We start from the raw sequence: 24,462 nt of genomic DNA on the forward strand, positions 1-24,462 counted from the left end.
TCTTTACTGAAAGAGTGGTTACACATTGGAACAGGCTGCCCAGGGAAGTGGTTGAGTCACCATCCCTGGAAGTATTTAAAAGAGGTGTAGATGAGGTGCTTGGGGACATGGTTTAGTGGGCATGGTGGTGTTGGGTTGATGGTTGGACTCGATGATCTTAGAGGTCTCTTCCAACCTTAATGATTTAATGATTCTATGATTCTATGAACTCTCCAGAGCCAAGCTACCTTTCAGTATTCCAAGAATTTGTACAAGGCATTTTTTATGGCATCTCTTAGTTTACTCTACCTGTATTGTTGCACATATCCATTTACTGATACACAGTGAGGCATGGAGGTCATGAAAAATGGAGCTGTAAGTCAATTTTTTTTTTTTATCGAAATGCAGTATAACCTGTGCTCACGTCAAATTTCTTTATGGAAGTTCTCAGTGATATGAATGATCTGGAATACATTCGGTAGCACCGGTCTTGTTTACTGTCCTTCAGACCTTCCTGCTGGGCCTTCTCTGCCCTTCTCCATTCTGTGATGTTCTGGGGTTATAATCCCTCAGTAAAGCTATCCTGGCTATAGAAGAATCATATAAATGCTCTCTGGACTTTCCTTTGACTGTCAAACCCAAGTAATTTCAAAATAGGCCAGCAGAAAGCAGCCTGTAAAGGAGGCTGGAATATTAGGCTTGTACTGGCCCTGCTGCATGCCAGAGTAATCTGTGAAAAACAAGCAGAATTTGGTAGCTGGCCTGCTGATGTATGTACTGTAAATGGTCTTTTCTCACACTGATTCAATAACGTGTACAGTTCCTACTATTGCATAACTGGCCAGAGCTTGACTCTGTGGGTTGACCTCAGAAGTCATGGGAAATGGTGATCTTCCAGAATGTAATCTTTGTATTGGCAATTGATTCATGTAGCACATGCTGTAAATAAACATGAAGAGAGAACATAATGATAATGTCACATACTCCAAGGTTAGAAATTCCCTAAGTAAGGAACTGCACGTCAGAACTGGAGAGACATTAACAGGATAGAAAGCAAAAATATTAATCTTAAAATGTAATACTATTTCCTTTGCATTTTTCTTCTGGGTATGTGCTTTTCATACACATGTTGGTATTTTTACTCTCATCCTGTTTTATTACTTACCAAAGATTTCTTAATCTAACTTTTAATCAAAATAAGAGGTTTCATTCTCTTATATGTCCACCAAAATACTTTTCTTTATATGTGATTCTCAACCTATTTGACCAAAAGAAGACAAAATGTGTTTTAAGACTGTAGCATTTTCTTGTTTTTCATGTCTGTGTGGACTATTTCTTTCAGAATTACTTCATTATTTGGTACATCAAATCTGAGTGACTTGAGTGGGATTTTGCGGGAAAAGAATGAACGATGCTGACACATTATGACAGAAACTTTTTATTCTTTTTTGAATGTTCATTTTTAAAATATATATATATTTCTTATTAAAACCAAAAGAGCCCACTTGAAGTTTTGACCAGGTCAAGTCCCTAGATTAGGAATATGTTTTCATGGACTGGTAAATTCAGACCATTCAGCATCCGGTATGACTAAAAATAAAGCAGTTCCTCTGTAAATGCCTTATAGAGTGGAGCAAATTTGAAACTCTCTTTGTTCATCCACACAGATGCATTTTAAGAAAAGCCAAATGAAGTATTTCATTTTTTGGAAATCTAGTTGGTTTTGTTTCTATTATAAATGTACAAACTGAGATTTCTTTAAATCGTGATGTCATTTTAGTATATCTGTTTTGGGCTGTCTTACTTGTGACCTTTAAAGAGATTTATGGATAGCACTGCCAGTACCAATTCTTAATACATGGGCCCCCAAAATATGTTTTTCAGTGGCTCGGTGTCACACAAATGACAGACCGACCATTTCCATTTAACCAACTTCTCCTGAGCTGGGTTGCTTCTTGCTTTATCTGAGCTAGGAGTTGGTAATTAGTAACTGCATGGTAGACTCCCACCACCAGCACTTAAACCGCCCCTTTACTTTGTGAGTGCTTCTAGTCCATTTCAGGACAGTTAATCCATTTGATTATTGACCCAGTTAATAGTCGGTAGACTCAGCTGACTACTGACTTTGCCCTGAAAAGTATTACTCACATTCTTACAGTCAGGAGCAACAGGCAGGAGAGCTAAGAAGCTGCCAGGAGCACTTCTGCTTGTGTCAGAGATAGCTAATCTGTTACCCGACTATGAAAAACTTCCAGTCTGTTTCAGGATGGTGATGAACAGATGAATATAAATCTTCAATGAAAGTGATTTAACTCTCCTGTTTGTCTTTGCCCTGAAATACTTGCAATTAGTTACAGCTACTAACCGTGTAAGTTACTGTTCTTCAGCTCTTACTTCTGTCTCAGTTGCTGTTTAATTCATTATCTGGGAAATTCTCATCCTGTGTGTCCAGGACTAGGATTCCGGTCATCTGTCTCTACATCCACAAGCTCTCAGTCTTACAACTAGAGTCCTCGTCCCTATCTTCAGCCATGGTACTCTTAATTATGCTTAACTTTAGTTTTAGCACATACTAGCGTGATTTGTAAATAGATGGTATGTTCTAGCTGAAGGCAGAACAGCCTTTGTAGTACAGCTCCAGATACTGTGATGAATGTAGCCCGGATCTAGAGTGAAGAGCACGGCTTTATTTAAAAACAAACAGACAAACAAAAAACAACAGTAAACTACAACATATCTCTCTTAAATAGGCAGCGAGTCTGGCATCCTCATGAGCCATATCAAAGCCTGCAAAGTACAATGAATAGAGTATCCTACAGACTGTCTATCATCTTTAAAAGTGCATTTCATTTTAGCGAGCGCTGTTTAGAAAACAGTTGCTCTAAATTGCAGGCAGATCTGAAAACTTGAAACAGGAAGCGTCCCTGCTGCTGCTGCAGATCTCTGACTTCTACCCAGAGTGAACCCATGTGCTCTACAAAAAGCCAGAAGGAGTAGCTGGTTAATCCACGGGCAGGAGCCTGCTCTAGGAAGATCAGGTTGCAATCCTGCCGTTGTAGCTTTACACCACACCCCTTCAACGTGAATTAGTAGGGGAGGATCATATTCAGCACTGATTCAGGAATTCTTTCTTTCTTCAAGGACTGTTGCTAGGAGTTTGGTGAGTACTTTGTAACAGACTTTCAGTTTTACAAGAGAGAGCTTTTTTTTTCTTTAGCTGGCAGAAAGGAGTATCTACTGTTATGTTTTCTTTAGAATGTGGTAGATGCAGTAGTCAGATGTTTACATTCAAAGTCCAGTGACGAGTGCTGTGAAAAGGGAGACTTTTTTCCTCTGTAAATTTGAAACAGTAGGACAATGAATATACTTCTATGATTACTAATACAACTAGTCTTTTGTTGTCAGAATGTCAGACTAAGGTATTTTGAGCTCCGAGATAGTTCTTTGAAAGAAAAAGGTGAATATGTTAATTTTGATCAATAGCTGGAGTTTGAAAAAAAGCTCTTGTTTTTTAAAACAATTTCTCTGCTACAGTAGCTCCAAGGGAGGCTTGATTCAGGCAGAGTGGTCTGCCAGACTATTTCAAATCCTTCCAAGGCATGTAACATTTGAAGCAATTAATATTTTGAGAGGTACGAGAACATTTTAGGAGAAACAAATTAAGCTGATGCTACTATAAGCCAATTTCACTCACAGTGTATATTGAAATTCTCAAGAAACTAAAAACACTTGAACTATGAGGAGGGTAGTGAATGAGGCTTACCGTGGAGGCAACGTAACAAACAAACACCACCTGGCCACCCCCAAAACCCCAAAATATTTTTGGTGATTTTTGTAATAGTTTACTTGGAAGAATTGACATAAACTTCATTTTCAGTAGCTGTGTAATGAAAAACAGTGATACTAGCTTGTATTTAAAAAAAAAAAGTTAGCTAGAACTTAAATAACTGTTTTAGAAAATCTAAATACAATTTAAATGAGGAAAAGGCATGTAACAATGGAAAAGTGGAGTAGGGAGAACTAACATTTTGGATGGAGGGGAGTATGTGAAAGGTCAATGTGACTCAGTACTCTAGAAATTAGTCATCAAAGTACTTCATGGAAAACATGTAAAGATATAAACCTTCCTTCCTGAATGCCTTATGGACAGATGCAAAGACAGGAAGTCCAGCTGTCAGTATAGATATGAACAGCAAAGGCATGCTGTAGGAATTGCTAGGCACCTACTTGGGAAAAATTGTCAGCCTTTTCCCTTTGTAAGCTTCTGCTCATTCTTTAATTCTAGTAGGAGAGAGTTTGTGATTGTCTGCAAAGGCAGCAAGTATCTATATCCACAGTAAATTAATTTGGATTATTGTTTAAGCTGAATTTGAGAACGGTAATCAAGTTTACTTTGTATGTAACGCACACAATTAGAGCAATATTGAGGAGGTAAAGATGATTAAAACACATTCTTCTCTGGCCTTTTCTCCTGTCAAATTATGTCCCACATGAAAGCGTTCATTAGAAACTAGCCATGTGGGCAACCGGTTGATAAATCCGTATCTTTAAAATTTTTATAACTTTTATGCTGGAGAATCTCCAAGCATGCTTTAAATTGACTTTCAGTAATCTTTATGTTTAGCCTTACGTTGCGCATTGCATAGTTTGCAATCTGGAGATTTAATGCATTTCAACTGTCCGGTGTAGTTACATGACCTTTAAAGTGCATTTAGCCTTTTAATGCAGTGCCTGCATTTACTAATATTGCTAAGGAAAACTCATCTAGCTAATATTCCAAATACAGAATAACTGGAAACTGAAGTTTTATGATCTTCTTGACTCAGGACAGGTAGAACAATTAATGGCATTGAATTTGTCTATCCTTAATCTCATCAGAGAGTTAGTTTTGAAAGTCTAATGGTAAAAACTTATAAATTGTTGTTAACTATTTTAGGATTTAGTGTCAGATCTAAAGGGCAATGAGGGAGAGTGTACAAAAAGGAGGTAGAGTTTCTGCCAGAGAGGAAATTCTGCGAGACTGGGGAAAAGTGGCCCAAGATATAGTGTGTCTAGGAAACAAAGCAAAGGTGTAAAAGAACAAGATTCCTAGTAATAGGCTTTCAGAGGACATGTCCAGAGCCTTTAGTGAGTTTGAAATCTCATCCCTAGCTAGGCCAGACCCACAGTCAGAGAAGGAGAGTTACTGGATTCCAGATCTAGCTTCAAGGACTGTTTATATGTTTCTCCAATAACCCTTCCAAGTGCATAAACAGGAGCAGATACTAGCATTCGGATTGTCTGTTTTCCAGTACAAGGGCACTGATATCCTTTATGCTATTCGTCTGACCCTGTGGATCTTGAATGACTTTTAGGGCAGAGAACACAGATTGCTCTCACTGATATATCAATGGGATTAGAATAGTTTCTGGAAACATGACTATTAAATCTCCTCTGCGAAAAAAAGAGACATTGACACTGTCTTTCACATTCTGGAAAGATGCTTTAGCACCTACATTTACTTTAAAAAGGTGATTCTGGCAATAACTCTCTTCTACATTTTAAAATAAAGTGGTAGCTGCTTGAAGTGCTTTGTAAATATCATTATTTTGTTGGTGTGCATTCAGTATGTTCTGAGAATGTCTGCCAGAGAGAGTCAGAGCACGTGTACGGGAACAAGAAAAGAAATTTTAAAATAAAAAAACAGAACATCAGTAGAGCTTAGGGGCCTCAAGAATTACGTGACTCTCATATCTCACAATTTTGGAGCAAACTGTTTAAAATCCATCTAATTCTAGTACTTTCTGTTGCTCCTTGTTTGGGCTACATTCTGGACAGTCATATTTTCTCTCTAAGAACTGGGCGAAGCTAACAGTTCCTAAAGAAACCAGAACTGGATAGAAGTTTTGAAGATGGGATCTTGATATCTAAAGCTGTTCTTCACACTGAAACCAGGGAGAGCTGTCTTAAAAAGCAGGGACAAATTACCTACTTCTGTGTGTTTCTCTTGTGAAACTGTTTTTACTTTACAATAGGGACAGAGTGCCCCTGGGGACAGAATGAAGCAAAACCATATGGGGAATTGTATCATTCCTTTCCTCTCGTAGTTGTTTCACAGCAAAATAGACTTATTTTTAGGCCTTCTAATTTTCTCTCGTAACTCCTCTGTTTGGTTTCCTTAATTACATCCTGTTGCTGTTAATACAGCTGTTCATTTTCCATCTTTAGTATTGTTGTCATCTTCCCTGACATGCCTCTATCATAACTGAGTATACCTCTGAAGTTAACGGGTTAATTTGATTTACTGTTTAGTGAAAAAATAAAACTAGGCATTTGAACATGTTGACCCAGGATATGATCTGGACACAAGAAAGTTCAACCTTCTTCCAGAAAATAGAGCATTTCAGAAGAACCGATTTTAAAACAATTCTATTGAAAAGAGCAATTGCAGCAAGTGAATTAGAAAGACAAGTATTGTATGAAGGAAATACTTAGCTGGCACAGTTTTTATGAACATCACAGAAAGGTCTGCGGAAGTGCGTTAGCATTTTCTGTAAACATTTTCTACTTTGGCTGAGAAGCAATCTTTTTCCTCTATATTCATACAATCTTTAACATAATGAGGTCCTGGACAATGATTTATGCTTTCATCAGTCAGAGAAAAGGTAGTGTAGAAAGATGAAGCTAAAGTTTTCTGTGCTCTGAGATGCATCTGATGAATGCTCTACATCCACAGAAGCTGGCACTGCCACCAGAAGTACATGATCTGTACTATGGAGGGAGATGAAGGGGATATGACCTTTTCTTTTCTACGGCAGTGTTATTTCATGTTGGTTTTAAGTATTTGTAGGGTGGTAATCTGAAGCAGTCTGAATCTGGGGGTATTCCCACTGATGACAATTACAGCACTGTGTATATCACCTGTGTGATGATCCAAAGCTCATATATCCATTGCAGTAAAAATTTATGTGGTGTCTCCAGCTGGGATAATAGACAGGGTGAGCTAAACTTGCTTGAGAAAGCAAGGAAACTTGTATTTTGATTTTTGATATGTGTGCAAAACGTAATCTGTGTGATGATGAGGTTACAAAATGTTAATAGTAAGATATGGTAAAAATCAGCCATGAGAGGTATCAATGTGGCAGGGAGTTTCCTCCTGTGCCTGCCTGTTATATTTTCAGTAACTGACAGCTTCACTTTAGTGAAACCAAGTAGTTGTGTTTCTGTAGAGTGTACAATGTGAAATTACGCACAACTGGGTTGATAACAAATATACAGCACTGAAATGACTCTCTCCATTAGACAAGAAGGTTGCGGTAAGTTAACTGACCTCTAAATACATGACTATTTATCAATAAGCACAGCTGACATTTGAAAATGTACACTATACTTTTGCAGCCCAAACTGCTAGAAAGAAACAGGCTAGAGGCTTTATAATGTTAATGTTGGGACTGCCACGCTGTGTTCCTAAAACCATAACTCATATTGCTGCTTGTCTGTTTTGCTAGTGGCTTTTGTGCTCTGAGACTAGCTATTACTAGGATGATGAAGGCATTCCCTGTTTGAAAATAGGATTGTATGACCTATATTTTTGCTACAAACAGGTAGTTTCTGTCCAAGTAGTACAGGTTTGAGCATGGTGGGTTTGGTGTTTTGTTTTTTAAGATTTGTGAAATTCTGTAAACTGGTAATTTGATTTAGTCCACATTTAAAAAATATTTTGGTAGGAGCAAAAGAATATTTCCTTTCTCTGTTGAAAGCTACATCACAATGAAAACAGGCTGTATATGTGGAGTAGAGATTTACCTCAGCTTGGGATGTGGCATGTCAGATAGATGGAGTTGCCACATCTAAATAAATAAGTGGTTTATTTCTTTATTTCTGTTTGAATCAGTCTTCCGTGAGGTGGAAACCTGAATTCAGATAATGTTCTCATTATGTCCTTTATGAGAAGCTCATAATGTTGGGTCCTGTGCCATGTGTTTTATTTTGGATTTTTTTCCCTATGGCTAGTAGAAGGAGCTACAAAATCATTTGTCATTCTCCATAAAGTTCTATGACTTGATGTAGGCAAATCCAGTGTTCCTGTGAAAAGTGCAACTGTTTTTAAAAATCACTCTGATTTCAGAGTTTATAATTCACTTGGACTGTTGCATCAGGTGCTCTGCACTGCATGATCAGGGAGTTAGGAAAATTACTTGCAGGCTACTTTTGCCAAGGCATACTCTCACCGTCTCTCTGCCTTCCAGAATATATCCAGTTCCCAGCTCTTGGGTGATGGATGTCATGGATATGAGGCCCGGACTGAGCCAGGTGAGGAGAACTCAATGGAGGAGAAATTAGGGTCCTTAGCTGTGTCACAAGAGAAGCTGAGTGGAGACAGGACGGCAAAAGTACCCGCTGCCAGGCGTGAGCTGACTAGGAGAAGGGAATAAATAGGTCCTGGAGCTAAGTTGGGAAAATGGAAAACAGTTTTAAAGCGCGAGTGAAAGGAGTTGACAAAGGAAAGTGAAAAGGCAAGAGAAGTCTATAATTATGTAAAATAAGAAAGGTGTTTGTGTGGTAGGCTTATTAATTTGGGGGATTTTTGTTTCAATTTCAAAACTTATCAAGGTTTTCTTTTCAATTAGTTTATCAGTTGTGTTTGCAAAGCAGCATTTACAACCTTAAAGCAAACAGAACCAAAGTGCGTTTGTTTTTCTAAATTTTCACTCCCCAGTTTTCACTTCACTTTCCAGTTTTCACTTGGTAATCTGAGAGGCTGGAATAGTGCAGCAGCAAGTCAGCGTTTATGTTAAATGATGAAAGGTTGGTAACCAAGCAAAATCCTCTTTCATAACAAGAGGGAATTTTGAAGTTCTTGGAGGAATGTGATGGAGTCTCTGGTCTCAGGACTGATACAAACTGTTAGGGCTGCTACTGCACGGCACAGGAGGGAGATAAGTTGGGGGGGGCTGGAATTTCCATAGCTCATTCTTTCAATCAGTAACGTTTGCATGCTGATGATCCACGGTAGACTGCCTCCCTTTTTATTAAGTTACTGTGACACTGCAAGGCTTTGCTCTGGCAGAAGTCAGTTTGAATGAGAGACCAGCACTGACTCTGGGACTTACAAAACTAGGGCATGTATCATCATTCTTTGTTCAGTTTACATCAGAGCAGAGGTGATAGAGTTCATACTTACTTCATTCTTCATGCTTACTCCAAAGTAAATGAGAAAACATGATGCTTCAAACAGCTGCAAAATAGCACATGTAATAAAACACTTATTAAGGGAACTCACTGACTGCCAGCTGGGAGACAATGCTGCAGGTACAGTCTAATTAAATCTCTGTCATACAAGTGCTGGTAGGTAGTACAAGATATTATAGGGCAAATATAATGCCTGTGAAGCATAGTGAACTGAAAAAAGTCTGCTTTTATATCAGAGGTGTTATAATCCTGTCTAATTAGTCCTTTTTCTCTTTAATTTTAGGCTGTGCTAAATTCAACCTCTGACTATGCACGTCCTATCTCCTTGCTTTTCATTCCTCTATTTACTTATATCCTTTTTTCTTTTTTCTTTTTTCTTTTTTCTTTTTTCTTTTTTCTTTTTTCTTTTTTCTTTTTTCTTTTTTCTTTTTTCTTTTTTCTTTTTTCTTTTTTCTTTTTTCTTTTTTCTTTTTTCTTTTTTCTTTTTTCTTTTTTCTTTTTTCTTTTTTCTTTTTTCCTCTCCTCTCCTCTCCTCTCCTCTCCTCTCTTCTTTTCTTTTCGTGTGTACTTCCATTTCCTGGGTTGTCAGTGTGAATGAGTCACTTCTACAGTAATTACAATGTCACTTTATGCCATTTTCTAAAGCTGACTTTTTTTGGCTACTACCGGAAATGCTAGCTTTTATTTTGCCTTTTCCAGTTAGCTAGTTAGAGATGAATACCATGCTGAAGAAATGTTTGCTTCTACACATTCTGGTAGCTGTAGAAATGGGTGTTGAAGAGACTGCTAAGTAAATATATATACACGCATAAAAGACCTGACTCCAGAGGCTGCAAACTGCACAGAGAACACACCGAGTTTTATACTTGACTGTCTTTAACAAAAAAAAATCTTGAGGGCTTTCTCATATTTCTGTGATTAGGTGTCAGGATAAAAGTGGCCTGGTTATAAGACCAGGTAATAAGGAGCTACTACCGGGAACTTCCTCGATTTCTTGTGGTCTGCTTTGTCTAGCTATATTCCAGCTTGAGGGAAGCTAATGGCATTTTTCACAAATGAAGGCATTTAATTAAAGCAGTAAATAAATCAGTGTCAGTTATTACCCACAGACCTTTGATCCCCTTTGTCAGGTAACTTAGATGTTGTCTGTTGTAGGTATAAAAATGTCTCATTCAAAAGGTAGGTAGTTTGGGAGCAGTAGAGTGCCAGTTCCTAAGGAAATGTCTTAGGAATTTATGAAAACTGCATTAATGACACTTTGATGTCAAGAAAAGCTGGTATTAATATTGGACTGATTCCTGGCTGTCCTAAATTAGAACCCTTCTGGAGTAAGGAGCTATATTTACTCCCAGAGATTTTCAGAATTTGGCCTAAATAATCAAACCGTTTAACATGAATCATTTAAACTCAAAACATTTCCTATCTTTCCCACGACAGACAATCCTTCACAAATGTGTGCATTTGATATTTTACTGAGCCAAATGTCATCGATGAAGTATTTTGAATTGTGCTTTCCATATAAATGCAATAAAAAATAAACAGAATGCATTAAAAAAAGGAAATAAAATCACTATCATAAGAGGCTTACAACTTTAAAGTTCTGTTACTGGGCAGCTGAAGATTAAATCAGAAAACTTGGACTTTTCTACAAGGTTTGGATTCTTTAATGAAAAAGCAGTGCCAAGGTCACTTTGATCTTGGATCTTACTCTTCCTTTAGGAATTATAAGAAATAATTAAGCTACAGGAGGATTTAAGCATTTCAGTACTAAAACCTTCACCCCCTTCATCCCACCTCCACCCATACCTGACACAGTGTTCTGGGAATGTGTGACCTTGGGGGAAGGTTAGCAAGAAGCTAAAGGAGATTACGTTTGGTCAGTAGACTTTGCAGTAAGGCAGATACGCAGTTATACAGCCTAAATTTTTCCTCTTGGGAAATTGCCCAAGCATCAGGAAGCCCTACTTTTCACAAGATATGTTCTTCAGGGTAATGTAGGAGTTGAGTGGAAGAATAGAAACACTGTACCCTGGTAAGATTTTTGTTCTCTGTACAAATGCAGTAATTTATCCTCATAATCACAGAGTGACAATTATATACGGTAGTTCATGATATGCTAAATTATATTTTTAAAGAGTCATCTTCAAGTGAAAAATAGAAACTTATTGAGGATTTCCATTTTTGGCTGATTGTTTCCTATATTCTTCTTCTATTTGGGAACAGGCTTTTGGGAATATTGGATGACTAAGTAAAAATGGATTACTAGATTTTGCAATCTAAATCTATACTCTGCAGAATCCTGGAAGAAGGAACCAAGGCCTCGACTTGAGTGATCCAAAAGCAAATTCAAATAGAATTTTTCTGAACTAGTGAGAGTTTTTCCATCATGTTTGGAAAAACTCAAATATAGAAAATGAGAGCCCAGGGGTAAACTTCGAATTAATCCATGGGCAATTGAGGTCGGGGATAATTTGCAAGTTCCTTTATGAAGGGTCACAACTGTGCCAATGATTACAAGTTAAAACTTCTAAGGAAAACAATGTACTTAGAAAATTACCCTTTCCCATGTCATTTCAAAAACTAAACTTGAAAGTGTATTTTGTAATTTTTCATTCCCATGAACTCGCAGCAGCCAGGCAAAGTGTGAAAGCTTAGGATCTGTTATTACTATATATCTAAGTATCAAATCTGAATATTTGATGATATTTCTGCTTTTATTCAGCCTAGATGTCAAACTGTCACCACCTTTATTTATATTACAATGCTAAGTACTTATTCTTGTGCAGTTGTTTGAAATTTTTTACTTAATATTTCTCCCCATACAATTTTTCTTAGCTGTGAATTTATTTTAGTTTTAGTTAATGTCAAACAAACATCATAACTTGGATGTCTCTCAAATCATAAAGATAATCTTAGACAACTTCAGGTTACCTTGTACACAGTTATTTTGTTCCTCTTTTAAAGCATGACTGGACTTTTTATTGGGGGTGAATAAAAAGATTTGCTGTAACTATTTCTCTAACCTTTGGATCAAAAAGTAAATTTCTTCCAAGGCCATGTACCACAAAGCTTTGCATGGAAGAAAATCTGGTATTAGGCCGAATGCATCATAAGAGGTAGTCTGTTCCTGGCAATCATAGAATGGACTATGAAAGCTGAAAAGAAACATTGTTACCTCTAATCACTTTGTGCAGAAATATAGTCAATGGAACTCTTTTTAAGATGTTTTCTTGATTTATTTTGGATTTGTGTTATACTCTTACATGGTATTATTTTGATATGTAAAAAGCTTTGCTTTTTACCTATGTGATTTATTTCTAGCGTCTGAAGTCTAAGACTATTTTTGCCAGGTAGTGTATAAAGAGATCTATTTCTGTGGATCTTTTGGCATTAAACTTCATCCACTTTCACAGAAGCTGATCAAATTCAGGGAAAACTTCCTGAAGCTGTGACAGTAATTTCAAGGTTGGCCATTGCACTTAGTCTGGAACAGTTACTTTGCTTTCAATTTAAGTTATAGTGTGTACTGTACTCAGAAAAAAAAATGAAGAGGGAATATCTGTTCTTTGATTGATTGGAAAATTTGAAAATTACCTGAATAATGACAAGAAATGCTGAGAACATACCAAAGAGAGAGCATGCTAATGCTAATGTTGGGTGCTCTAACTCAAAAGTATGCAGTGGATAGCAATGAGCATTTCGGGAAAGACTCTTCCTTTCCTTTAATGGTGTAATATTTTAAAAAATCAGTGATGAGATAACATTGGGATAACAGCTGGGAGGAGGATGGCATGAGAAAATGGAAATAATTAACTAGCTCACAATTATCACATATAAATAAGAGACTTCCAAACAGACTGACAAAAAAAGTAAGGCAAATGAGAGCAGATGGGGTACACAAGTAAATGTAAACAGCATTAATGAATGTAATTAAGTCTAAACGTCTGGCATGTTAGAGTGAACTGATAACTGATAAATCCATAGCACAGTGCCATGATTTTTTCCTCTGTGTTTTAGCGATATTGTAGGGATATCCTGTGGTCAGCCAAGCGGCCCATAAGTAATTCCTCAAGTAAAGAGGTTGGGGAAAAATTATTTATGGATTATTCACTCTGAATGGAGCAAACAGATCACTAGAAATTTGTCACTGAGGAAAGGGGAAAGATAATACCTTAATAGATTAAGTTTTAATAGGTAAAACAGTATAGGAATGTAAAACTCGAGCTCTAGTTAGAAACATGAATAAGGACACTACTTCTGTTTCTTTGAAAAATACCTGAAAATGAGCGATTGTAGTTCTTGCATGTTTTCTCAGTTTACATAATGTCTCAGAATTTGTAACAAGCTGGTTTCTATTCCAAGAGTAGTTATTACATCTCTAGTAGAAAACAATGATTTCTGAATTTGTTCATAGAAGTAAAAAATAATATTTGAGGAAAGATTGTTTAAAAATCATGATTAATAGCACAAAATGAGATCTGAATTATTTTGCCAAACTTTATCTGGATAAAGGATTTTATATGTCTATGTAGAAATTAAACTTAAAAATTTAGCTTAAACAGAATGAAAGACAAATGCATTCTTTTTTTTATTTTGGCAGGAAAGCATTATGATGCAAAAATTAACACTGTCGTATTTTCCGGCTAACATAGAAATTCCTTTGATCCCAAAATTCTGTTCCTTTACACACAAAAAAAGAATGAAGACACGTCTCAGTGTTTTTCACTACAATATATACTGAAGCCTTCCAAAGGGAATTGTCAATTTAAAAAATTATCCAAGTAATTAGTGATATTCATGGTCTGGTCTGTAATTTCACCAAGACTTATTTTTAAGAACGCGTTTCTTTTTTACTACACATGCTGCAAGTTAGGAAAACGCTGAATATGCAGGAAGGAAAAATTGGTAGGTTGTCAAGAGAGAAATGAAAACTCTGGCTCTGATTTGGTGTTGAAGATACAACTGCACCTTCTGGCTCTGGCACGGTTCAGAGCGGCTGTGGCAAATTGGGTAATCTCTCTGCGAATTTCACCTTTCTGAGACATTGTTGCTTGCTAGTGTTTTCCTAGATACCATAGCTATGATTTACTTCTAACTTCATAGACAAAGATATATCACTCAGAGAAAAGTTTTATCTGTTAAACATGATTTCTATTAATGTCACCTGCCACTTCAGCATTATCTCTTTAGCCTCCCTACTATAAAGCTGTATCCCAAGCACAGTGACAGGTCATCTCATCTCCTCCCATAGGCCCTCCTGCCCTCACTGTTTTAGGTGATGCAGACATGCTATCTTCACAGGCATGTAAACAAAAACATTAAAGACAAAACACTGTCTGAAAGCTAGGAACTTCCTAGTCCTTAGATCTTTAATTTCTATTAAGTTAATATTAATTTGCCAAATTTTAGTATCGTACTTTAAGAAAAGGGGATATCTATAGGGAATCTAGCTGTTGGTAGCTAAAGGAGATATAGAGCTTACTCTCTAATTAGAATTAAAAGATCCTTAAGGAACTTCTAGTTAGTTGGACAATATATATTTCTAAAAAAGTTACAGCAAAAGTTTTCCAGAGGTACTCCCATATGTGCATGCATAACCTCATCTTTGGCAACTTGAACATGCCAGCTGCCATGGAATAAAAGTATTTTCTTTGTGTGAATGCCTATGGTTGCACTGATCCTATGTGAAAAATAGTAGCTCTGCACTTAAGCGAGGTATTCAATATTAAAGGGATCTACAAGATACAACATACTTCTTAAACCGTTGAAGCCCATGTTGCAAAAAGTTCACTGACTCCTATGAAATGCAACTTACACAAAAGTCCACTATAAATTGATGGGTAACTATAAATTGATGAAATATTTGTTAAAAATAGAATCCTATGTTTGTGGCAATGAATCTAGGATCTGCAGACAGGGTAAAACTTATTTGGAAGGATTGGACATGCCAGCCAACTATACGTAGTGTAAAACTGATCAGGACATTAAAAGTACAAAGTGTTACATTTTATATCATGTATTCTGGGGGGTGATTTAAATTGTGGCTTAAAATAAACATAATAGCAGTGCCTCATCTGTACTGGAGATGCGATAGACTTGCAATCAGCTGAGCACAACTATAAATCTTGTCTTGTTTTTCATTGTGCTTACAATATAATTATACTAACATAACTCACATTCTTTCCAAAGCTCCCAGTTTGTCTGTACCCATATGGCTATGCACTACCCTGCTAATGACTTTTGCAGAGCACTCAAGGAATTTGATTGAAGTGTATATTGTCATTTATATGTTGTACAGGAAAGATGAAGGGAAGAAAGAAGGGATGTTCCTTACCTTTAACCTTTATCTTGCTGTTCGTTTGTATCACTGGGCATGCAACTGCTGACTTAGATGACGGCGAAGAAGAGGAAGTTCTGGGTAAGAGGTTACAAAAATGTCACATAAAACTATCTCAAATATCAACACCCACTATGTTAAAAAGCACTGTAGATGTAATTCTGTACTTGAGAATTTTTCTGGGAAACTTTGAAAGTGGAACTAAGCTAAAAATGCACTAGTTTCTAACTAACAGGGAGATGCTCAGAATTTTGCATTAAGCTCTAGCAAAATTGCCTTCTGTAAAGGCTTCTGTTTCCCATGCTTTTTGGAACTTCTAATCCTTATCAAACATTGTGTTAGATATCAAGATTATTCCCGTAAAGCTGTGCTTTAGGACCCATGGAAAAGTTCAGTGTTTAGGGGGAAAAAAAACATACAGCCAGTAAACTCAGGTTTTGTCTCCCCACGAAAATGGAGCAGAAACATGATGAATAACACATAGACTGATGTTACTCTGTCCTGTGCACAGCTCTCTTGAGTCATAGTTAATTTGCTAAGTTTGGTCTAAAGGTGATGCAATTACAGCCCTAGTTGTTTTTCTGGGCTTTGAAGAAGCTCTTTGTATAGCCCCAAGTGATTTGATATTGCTGGATAAATAAAAACTCACCAGATAGAAAGAGATTTTTGTTAAGAAAAATGATGTCAGAAGTATGACTGTTAGAACTGGGGAGGTTCTCGGATTCTTACCATTGTAAGATCATTGTTTACTTTCACTTCATTGACATTAAGTAAGGTGGATAAAACTTCTATACTGGATATCGTTGTGAAAGATATTTTAATTTCCTCCCAGACAATTTTGAGAAAGGAGATGAGGCAAAAATACACTTTTTGGGCCGTACTAAAATATTCTTCTTTCCTTTGAGAAAATGATTTAGAATTGTGATCACTTTCTTAATCTGCAGAGAACCGTGCAGTGGATACTTCTCCCATTTGACAGGTCTGATTTTGAAGCCTAACTGAAAACGCAGCTAAGGGGAACCTTTTTTTTTATGTTGGCACTCTACTTAACCTGCCCATGTCTTGTCTGATTTCCATTGAGATTATTTCTCTCTATCAGTCTTTTGCAGCAGTGTTCCTTGAGACAAAAATGTTAATTGTGCACAACCATGGCTGTACTACAAACGAAGCTAGTGCTTTAGGACTGTGTCACAATTAGTCACTACAATTCTAAGGGATGCACCATTCCGCATTAAGCATATGCTTAGCGTGGTTGTGTAGTCAAGACTGTTTCATACAGAATAACTTTGTTTCTCTTTAACCCTGGAGTACATAAATGCCCTTCTTGTTTGAGGGCAAGGTCCCATTTATCTTTGCTCTACCCTGCAGCTCTTAGTTTTATAAAAATCCTTACCCTAAGCTTGCAGTTTATGAAGGCCAAGCTGTCTTGCTTGTTAAATTAACACACTTCATCACCAGAGCAAGAAATCTGCTGGATTATTTTTTTCCTCTATTTACTTACTTTGTTTATAAAAGACAATAAGAAAATAATCTCAAGGAAATTAAATAGTCTTTTTATTGGGCATTATATTATCACTGATTATTTTACAACCAGTCATTTAAGATTATACAACAAGTAACTGATTTAGCATGAGGAACAGTTCTCAACTTTTGGGCTTGTATTCCAAAGTAAAAAAAAATAAAAAAATCAAATGAGATGCTTAGAAATTAAACTAGGACCCTGTTTTTGTGCCTACTGTTTTTTGTTTACAAAAAATATTTTTGCAATACCCTTTTTCTATAAAATGTTTACATTGTTGCTAATTAAAATTATATTTGTGGTTTCTTAAGAGTGAAATTCTGGTCTCAGTGAATTTACCTGTAGAAACTCTGTAGGCTGCAATTTCACTGGTAGGATTTATTTTCTGAGTTAGATAGTTATAAAACATTGACATATTTTACCCTAGAATTCAATAAATTTCAGGTATTAAAGGATACAATAAGTTATGTGCATCTATTATTCGTAATGTCATACTTTTGGATCACATTGGGTACAAGTGCTTTGTGAATCTAAGAGGGTTTTTTATTAGTTTATTAGTATTTAAATTACAGTAATAATTAAGGTTGCAAGTCAAGTCCAACGGGATAAAAAGGATTCTCAGTTTGTTCTCTTCTGGCAAAAACTGTCATTTTTCCACCAATAAATAAGGGTGATAACAAAAATAAAAGATATAAGAACAACTAGTTTATGTGTATTGTTCAGTAATACCTTACGTGGTCGGGAGCACTTTAGTTGATGTTCCAAAGCCTGAAGAAAATTACTCATAAGTTGAATGTCCTTTTTATTCGTATGTGAAAGTTTATTGAGAATAAATGTGACTACTTAAAGAAGGGGTAGGAAACACATGGGTAGGAAGAGCCCTGAACAGTGTGCGGGTGGGAAGCTGTCAAAGTGACGATGATGGAGGGAGAAGAAACAGCTATTCATTAGTGACAAGGTGCTTAGTATTGATATCACTTATCAAAGAGAGACATTTACAAGAAAGCCTGGAAAGATGACAGTGTATCTTTATAATTGAGGATAACCACAGAAAGTCATATAAGGTTCAGAACACACAACCTAAGCAAAAAAACCCAGAAAGTATTTTACAAAAAAGTCAGAAATATTCCTGACCAAGTTTTATTTTCCCAATTTAATTTATATAGTTCTGTTCTGAAAAGCAACTGTGTAATAATACTGTTGTCTTTCACATCTATTGTGCTGTAGGTATAATACAGAAATCAGTTCACTTTCTAATTAAAAGGATGTATTTTTAACAACCAGCCCTGCAGATTATCCTTAAGAGTCTGAAAGTCAAGTTAGAGTCTTGTATTATACCTACAGCCAGGGGAAAAAGTACTGGTTTTACTTGTATTCATGTAAGAGGATTAGAGACGTTATTCACCACTTCTGGTTTTGTAATATTATATTGCTTACTAGTAAAGTGATAACAGTGCTTTGCATTGACTAACTGCAGATTATTAGAGCTCTCACAATGAAATTACTGCATGTTAGTTGAGAGTAGCTGTTCGTGTGTTAAACAGCCATGTCTTGAGTTGCAAAAGTTGCCATGTGAATGACAATAAATGTGAGAATGGCTGTGCTGTGTGGGAACAGTCTTGGCCGGTATCCTGTTCCTGGCAGTTGCCAAAAGTAGGAAGACTGAAGGAATGGAGGAAGAAGGTAGTGATGTAAAACACCTGCACTAAACTCGTGCTCATTGTGAGCTGTTTCATCAGCATTACTTTGCACTTACCAGAAAGTAAGTGGTAAAGAGTGGAAAGATTGTTAAGACAGAGCAATGGGCACTTGGTGCCTTCTGTTATGAAAACCTATGTAGCTGATGTAATAAAGTCATTAAATTAAAAATTTGAGGAGGGGGGGAGAAGGTGAGGAGAGGAGGTTTTGCTTTGCTTTATTTTGGTTTTAGTATGTCAAGTAATCACTTTTGTGTGACATTGAGCATCAGCTGTAACCATTACTTAATGTATTTATACCAAAACAAACTCAATTTTCTTGGTCTAGGGTAGTACAGTCCTATAATTATATAGATTTTTCTAAGTTTATTTGGACCAGATGCCTAAATTGGATGACTAATAAATATCCAACAGGGCCAGATCCAATGTGGACGATTAAACTAATTTTCTTTGTAAAATGACAAATGCAACGCGCCTTGCTTAAGAAGGAGAGCCAACGCATTCATAAAAATAAGGTGGAAAATAACTGTTGATGCACCTGTATAACAAGGTTATATTTGCTGGAAAGTAAGTGGAAGTTGCAGAGCATTACAAAAATAATGCAATGTTGTTTTTTTTTTTTTAAAAAAGGCAAGTAATTCTGTGATGTATTAAGAAAAAAAAAACAAAGGATAATTATTCCACTCTATTTGGCACCAGTAATGCCTCAGGTAGAGGATCATGTTCAGCTCTGGGCAGCACACTTTAAGACAGACCAATAGGAAAAGATCCAAAGGAGAGTTGTAAGAGGGTTAGAAAACAAGGCCAATAAAAAGTTTGGAAGGGAGTTTATTTAGTGTAGGGATAATTAAGAGGAGACAAAAATCTTCCTAAAGAAAGACTGGATGGTTTTTAATTATTCTGTCTATGCATTGAAGGAAGTACAAAATGATTTAATACGTAATAAAGAATATTTAGGCTGCATATTACAAAAAAGGCCTGTCTTGCCAGAAGGGTAGTGAAATACTGGAACTGGCTGCTTCACGTTGCTGGGAATTTTACTTCACTGGAGTTTTTTAAGAACAATTTGAACATCAGTCAGAAAAGGTCTCAAGGTATTTATACTATTAGAAATATGCCAAAACTTGAATGAGAAACTCCATTAAAATTCCTTCCAGTTTTAACTTCCCATGTTTCTATTGAAGAATATTCACTGACCTTCCTGACAGAATCTTCCCTAAATGTCATATCCTGTGCTTTTCATGCAGGACCTAAAATGTAGTAGGAACAATTTGTTCCAGTGTTCAAGAGCAGAGGAGGAGGCCTTATACTAAGAATTCATTTTCTCAAGGTGTATTCCACATGTGAAATGAGTACAGGCAGATTTGTATCCATGCAGATCTACTGGCCAAACACTCTCACTTGCCCTCTCATCTGCTGTGCTAATCTGAGAAGGAAAGCTAATTTTATATCATCTGCGCGAGTTAAGTGTTCCCAGGTGTAAAATAATGGGGAAGAATTCTTTCACTGTTCCCAGACACAAGAATGATTCAGTTCCCATTAATCCCTTTGAGACTTCTTTCTTCAGAGTCACTTGGTTATTGTTCAAAGTTGGAGGGTTTGGCCCCTGAGGGTTTCACAGGGTACAGATTTTAGCCAAAGTACGGTAACTTGCTAGCACTCCTAGGCAAATAAATATCTCATTGCCAAAAAGCGTGACACAGATAGCCATTATGTTTGCAGCAGATGTCAGTGCATCTGACAGTGGTAACAGTGTCACTATGACTGCAGAGGAAAGGCCTTAGGCGGTAAGGAGAACAACGATTTAGTTCTGTGGGTTTGATGGGAAATAGGCTAGGAGTTGAGACCAGAAAGTTCCTAAGATAAACTCTACTAAGCCACTTGTTCATCATCTTTGTGTAGTTTTGCAACTATGCTTGCACACCATCTCTGTTTTGATAGCCCACAATTTTGGTGTGGCATAAAGTAGCAAGCAAAATGAGCTGACATAACCCCATGTCTGAAATTCCAGTAGTTAGGAAACCTAGTAAGTTTTCACAACCTCTTCTAGACTGAACTGGCTTGCTAACACAGGTCATGTAGGAGATCTCATTTCTTGTGTGCCAGGAAAACATCATGTTTATCAACCAGCTGCCAGCCCTCACCCCAACCGCATCTGAGTTGGATCTGTTTCTATGGAGCTCTGAATGTTTGATTTTACCATTTCAGGAGTTACTCCAGAAGTTACTGAAAACTTTGATGTTTTGAAGGCATTTTTTCCCTATTACTGAGTGAGGGAATTCCAAAGTTTCATTTTGCAGTGCAATATCCTCTCAACTTTTCAAGTTGAGCCTTAAGTCCCTTCCAAAGTATTCCCAAACCTGTTGGAGAACTTTAGACCTTTGAGGTCCAACTTGGAATCTCTTGTGATTTCAAAATCCTAATTCTTCATGGACTCGGGAAGACCCAGATAAGGAAACTGGCAAGAAACAAAATTCAGAAATCTGTTTGGCAAGCTGAGCTCCATAGGAAGTTTACTGAATCTAACATCTTTTAAAAATGTTTTAATCCATCCACATTTCCTCTTAGACAGTCTTCAATAGTATTTTCAAATCTATTTTCCAAACTTCAACTTCTGTAAATATAATTTCACTAATGAGGAAACAGTCACAAACTGGTTTAGGGACTGAATATTTAATGAGAATTTTGAAATTAGTCCTCTTAATCTGTATTTTAACACCAAATTGTCAATTTTTGGAAGATTGTGTGCTACACTTTTTGTGTTGGTGGTAATTGTGTAATAAAGGTTGTTAATTTTTCAAGGATTTAAATGCTATGAGTTAAAAGATTTTACTGCTGAAAATTGTTTCTTTCCTGTAGGTTAAAGTAATAGTTATCAATGGCTCAAATGGAATAAAATTAGTAAACTTCCATTGACCTCAGTATTTATAAGGATTTATCTCAGCTGTGTATTTCATTTAAAGATTATATAAGGCCAATTTTATATGTTAAAATTAGATATCCACAGAGCAGGTAGGTACTAGTTATACCAATTTCCTTTTTACCATGTCATAAAGCCTGATTTTTCTGGGTTCTTTTAATTAAAAAAGTGGAAATTTAATCTAGTTAGTAGTAGGAAGCTGTGCAATGATCATGTAAACTCTAGTCCTCATCCTTTTTTTTTTTTTCCTCCTGTTTCCTGGGCCACTGCAAAGAGCACTGATAGATACTTTTGCATATAGGTGTTAAGAGTCATCAATGTTCTGATTAGCTCTGGGAGAATGAATGACAAATTTCAGGTCTGTTCTTCTGGCTGCTATTGCAAGCACACAAGCCCTGTAAAGCTTTCAGAACCCTCTAGAGTAAAATAGTTCCTTGGAAAAGCAAAACAGGAAAAGATATTAAACCATATATTGTTAAGGGAACAGTATCATAAACTGGATCGTCAGTCAGAATTTCCTTATAGACATTGACAGTGTAAAACTTTGCTAGTGTTCTTCTTCACAATATATATGACAATTTTTACAAAACATTCCCTGACATAATAATGTATATTGAAAGACATAGAAATGACACGATTTGAAAAGATACAGTTTCTTTTCACCTTAACTTTCTAGTTGTGTACTTCTTAGCTCTTGACAGCTCTAACGCAAGAACAGTGAGATCAAAGACAGACGTAGGATGACCTTTCAATTGTACCGGCTGGGTTGATGTACCAGGAAGGTGGAATCCGATAGTGGAATGGTGCCCTCTGCAGGGCTGTCTTGCTTAGTTCGTCCCACCCTGTTCGCTGTGAGATGTCTTTATGAGCTGTGTTCACTATTAGACGTGCATGGAAGAGAGCACAAGGAACCCTCTTTCTGCCTTTTTTATGCAGGGGTAGTCACTGTGTCTTTGGGAGCTTCCAGGAGTTTCTCAATGTGTTTGTTGTTCAGAATTGCTCACTAGCTCCTGTGAATAAGCCGCTATCCATAGCTATTTAGAGATTTATGATGAGGAATATGAGCTGTTTGGTTGAAAATTGAAACCACACATTTGGTTTGACTGAATGGAATTTGCATTCCAGTGCAGATGATGATTTTCTTTTTACATCTCGGTTTAGTTCAGAGCTTTACAGCCAGATGTTATGCAGTTCCTCTCTAGCAGAAGACGCAAGCAATCTCATTTTGAAGTTATGCTGTGCAGTGAAGCAAACTAACCTAATAACATTCTACTTCTCCTCTGTATTACAGGTGCTGCTTTGCCACCAGTGAAACTAGGGCATTCAGTCTGTGCCATGAAAGCAGATGAAGGTCCATGCAAAGCAATCCACGTGCGCTATTACTTCAATATTCAAAGCAGTGAGTGTGAGATATTTGAATATGGTGGATGCCATGGCAATGAGAACAACTTTCTAACACTGGAAGAATGTCAGAAGAAGTGTGTGGTAACAGGCCAGTACCCATTCTCTTATCCTCCTATCAGTTCTTCATTTGCATCTGTTATTTCTCATCCACAAACCATATGAATTTTGGAAGTAGAGGCCCTCTTCAGTTCCTATTAATACAGTAATGTGATGCCTCTGATTATGTTCCCAAATATTATACTATGTTGTAGTCGTCTGAGTTATTTTACATTGTGCAAGCAAACATCGAGGATTTGGAAAGATAAGTGTGACCTTTTTTTAGTGGACCTGTGGAATAGAGAGACCAATACAAGAAAGTTTATTTTCTAGCTAGCGCGCTGTTTTGAATAACTTCTTAAAGTGAAATTGATTTTTGGCTAAGCTGGTGGGCATCACAGATGTTCTTTATTGCTTTCAGAGTATCGAACCCAATTTTTGATCCCAGGTTTCTCCTTCACGTGAGAAGCTGATAGAAGCTGTCCAAAATCCTGGACATCTGCTATGATTCAACATAATTAGAACTACAGTAGTAAATAATTCTCATTAAAAATGTCGGTTATAGCTGTTTGTCATAAAAGATCTGTTTTGTTGAAACCTCATCACTTAATTGTTAGAAAGAGGAAAATGAGATCCAAAATATGATACACAGCAGAATATGCAGAAAGTGCCTTGTGAATACTTTTTTTGCTATTAAAATTGATCATTGGAATTAACTAAGGCTTTCAGCCTTGTGAAAGTAACGAACTCCTGTTCCTCACAGGAGTGTATGAAACTTAGAAAGATTCTCAAAATTGGAAGTTAATGCCAGTGGAGCTAGAAATTTGACAAGTTCATATTTTTAGAGGCTGAAGGAATTCAAGTCTTATTGAGAGTTTCTTCTGGATACCTAATATGGATCTTGCTTTCATGGGAATTAGATGGAATGTGTCTGGCTGTGTAAACAGGAAGTGATAGGGAGGTACTGAGGGAGGGCAATAGAAATAGAAGGAAAATTCCAGAATAAAGAGCTCCTCAAAGGTGTGCGATAACCCTCAGATAGTATACCAACTATGTGGGGTTTTTCCCAAGTGAATTCATGTATAGGATGTTCATTTATTTAGACTTTGAAGTAAGATAGAAGGATTCATTCTCAATAGAAGGTACTTTTCAGTCACATATGCCTTGCCCAGCAGCACAACATGTCATTAAGTGTTACTGAGCTCAAGACAGTGATGCTGGAAAATCCTGCAGTAGAGAACAGTTTACAGGTTATTCTGAGGATGGGCAACAAGCAGATGAAAATTGTTAATCTCTCCTGCCTATTAGAGATGTACCCTGGTAGCACCATACTGCTATGCAGATCTTGGTAGGTGTCACTTTGTTTGCCCTATTTTCATAATTTATTCTAGCCCTGGGC

The 24,462-nt window shown here is 36.8% G+C and overlaps 1 protein-coding gene across 2 annotated transcripts in view; it reads left to right on the plus strand.

The window, feature by feature from the left end:
* Nucleotides 1-2,963: 2,963 nt before the first annotated feature.
* Nucleotides 2,964-24,462, plus strand: part of TFPI (tissue factor pathway inhibitor (lipoprotein-associated coagulation inhibitor)) — a 46,198-nt gene continuing 24,699 nt past the window's right edge. For both annotated transcript variants that reach the window (XM_009334983.1, XM_009334984.1), the window contains exons 1-3: nucleotides 2,964-3,139; nucleotides 15,449-15,568; nucleotides 22,915-23,115. In XM_009334983.1, the coding sequence (XP_009333258.1) occupies nucleotides 15,454-15,568; nucleotides 22,915-23,115 (316 nt within the window). In that variant the 5' untranslated portion in view covers nucleotides 2,964-3,139; nucleotides 15,449-15,453. The remainder of the gene's footprint in view (nucleotides 3,140-15,448; nucleotides 15,569-22,914; nucleotides 23,116-24,462) is intronic.

This window comes from Pygoscelis adeliae, unplaced genomic scaffold (genome assembly GCF_000699105.1).
Source record: "Pygoscelis adeliae isolate BGI_AS28 unplaced genomic scaffold, ASM69910v1 Scaffold212, whole genome shotgun sequence".
NCBI lineage: Eukaryota > Metazoa > Chordata > Aves > Sphenisciformes > Spheniscidae > Pygoscelis > Pygoscelis adeliae.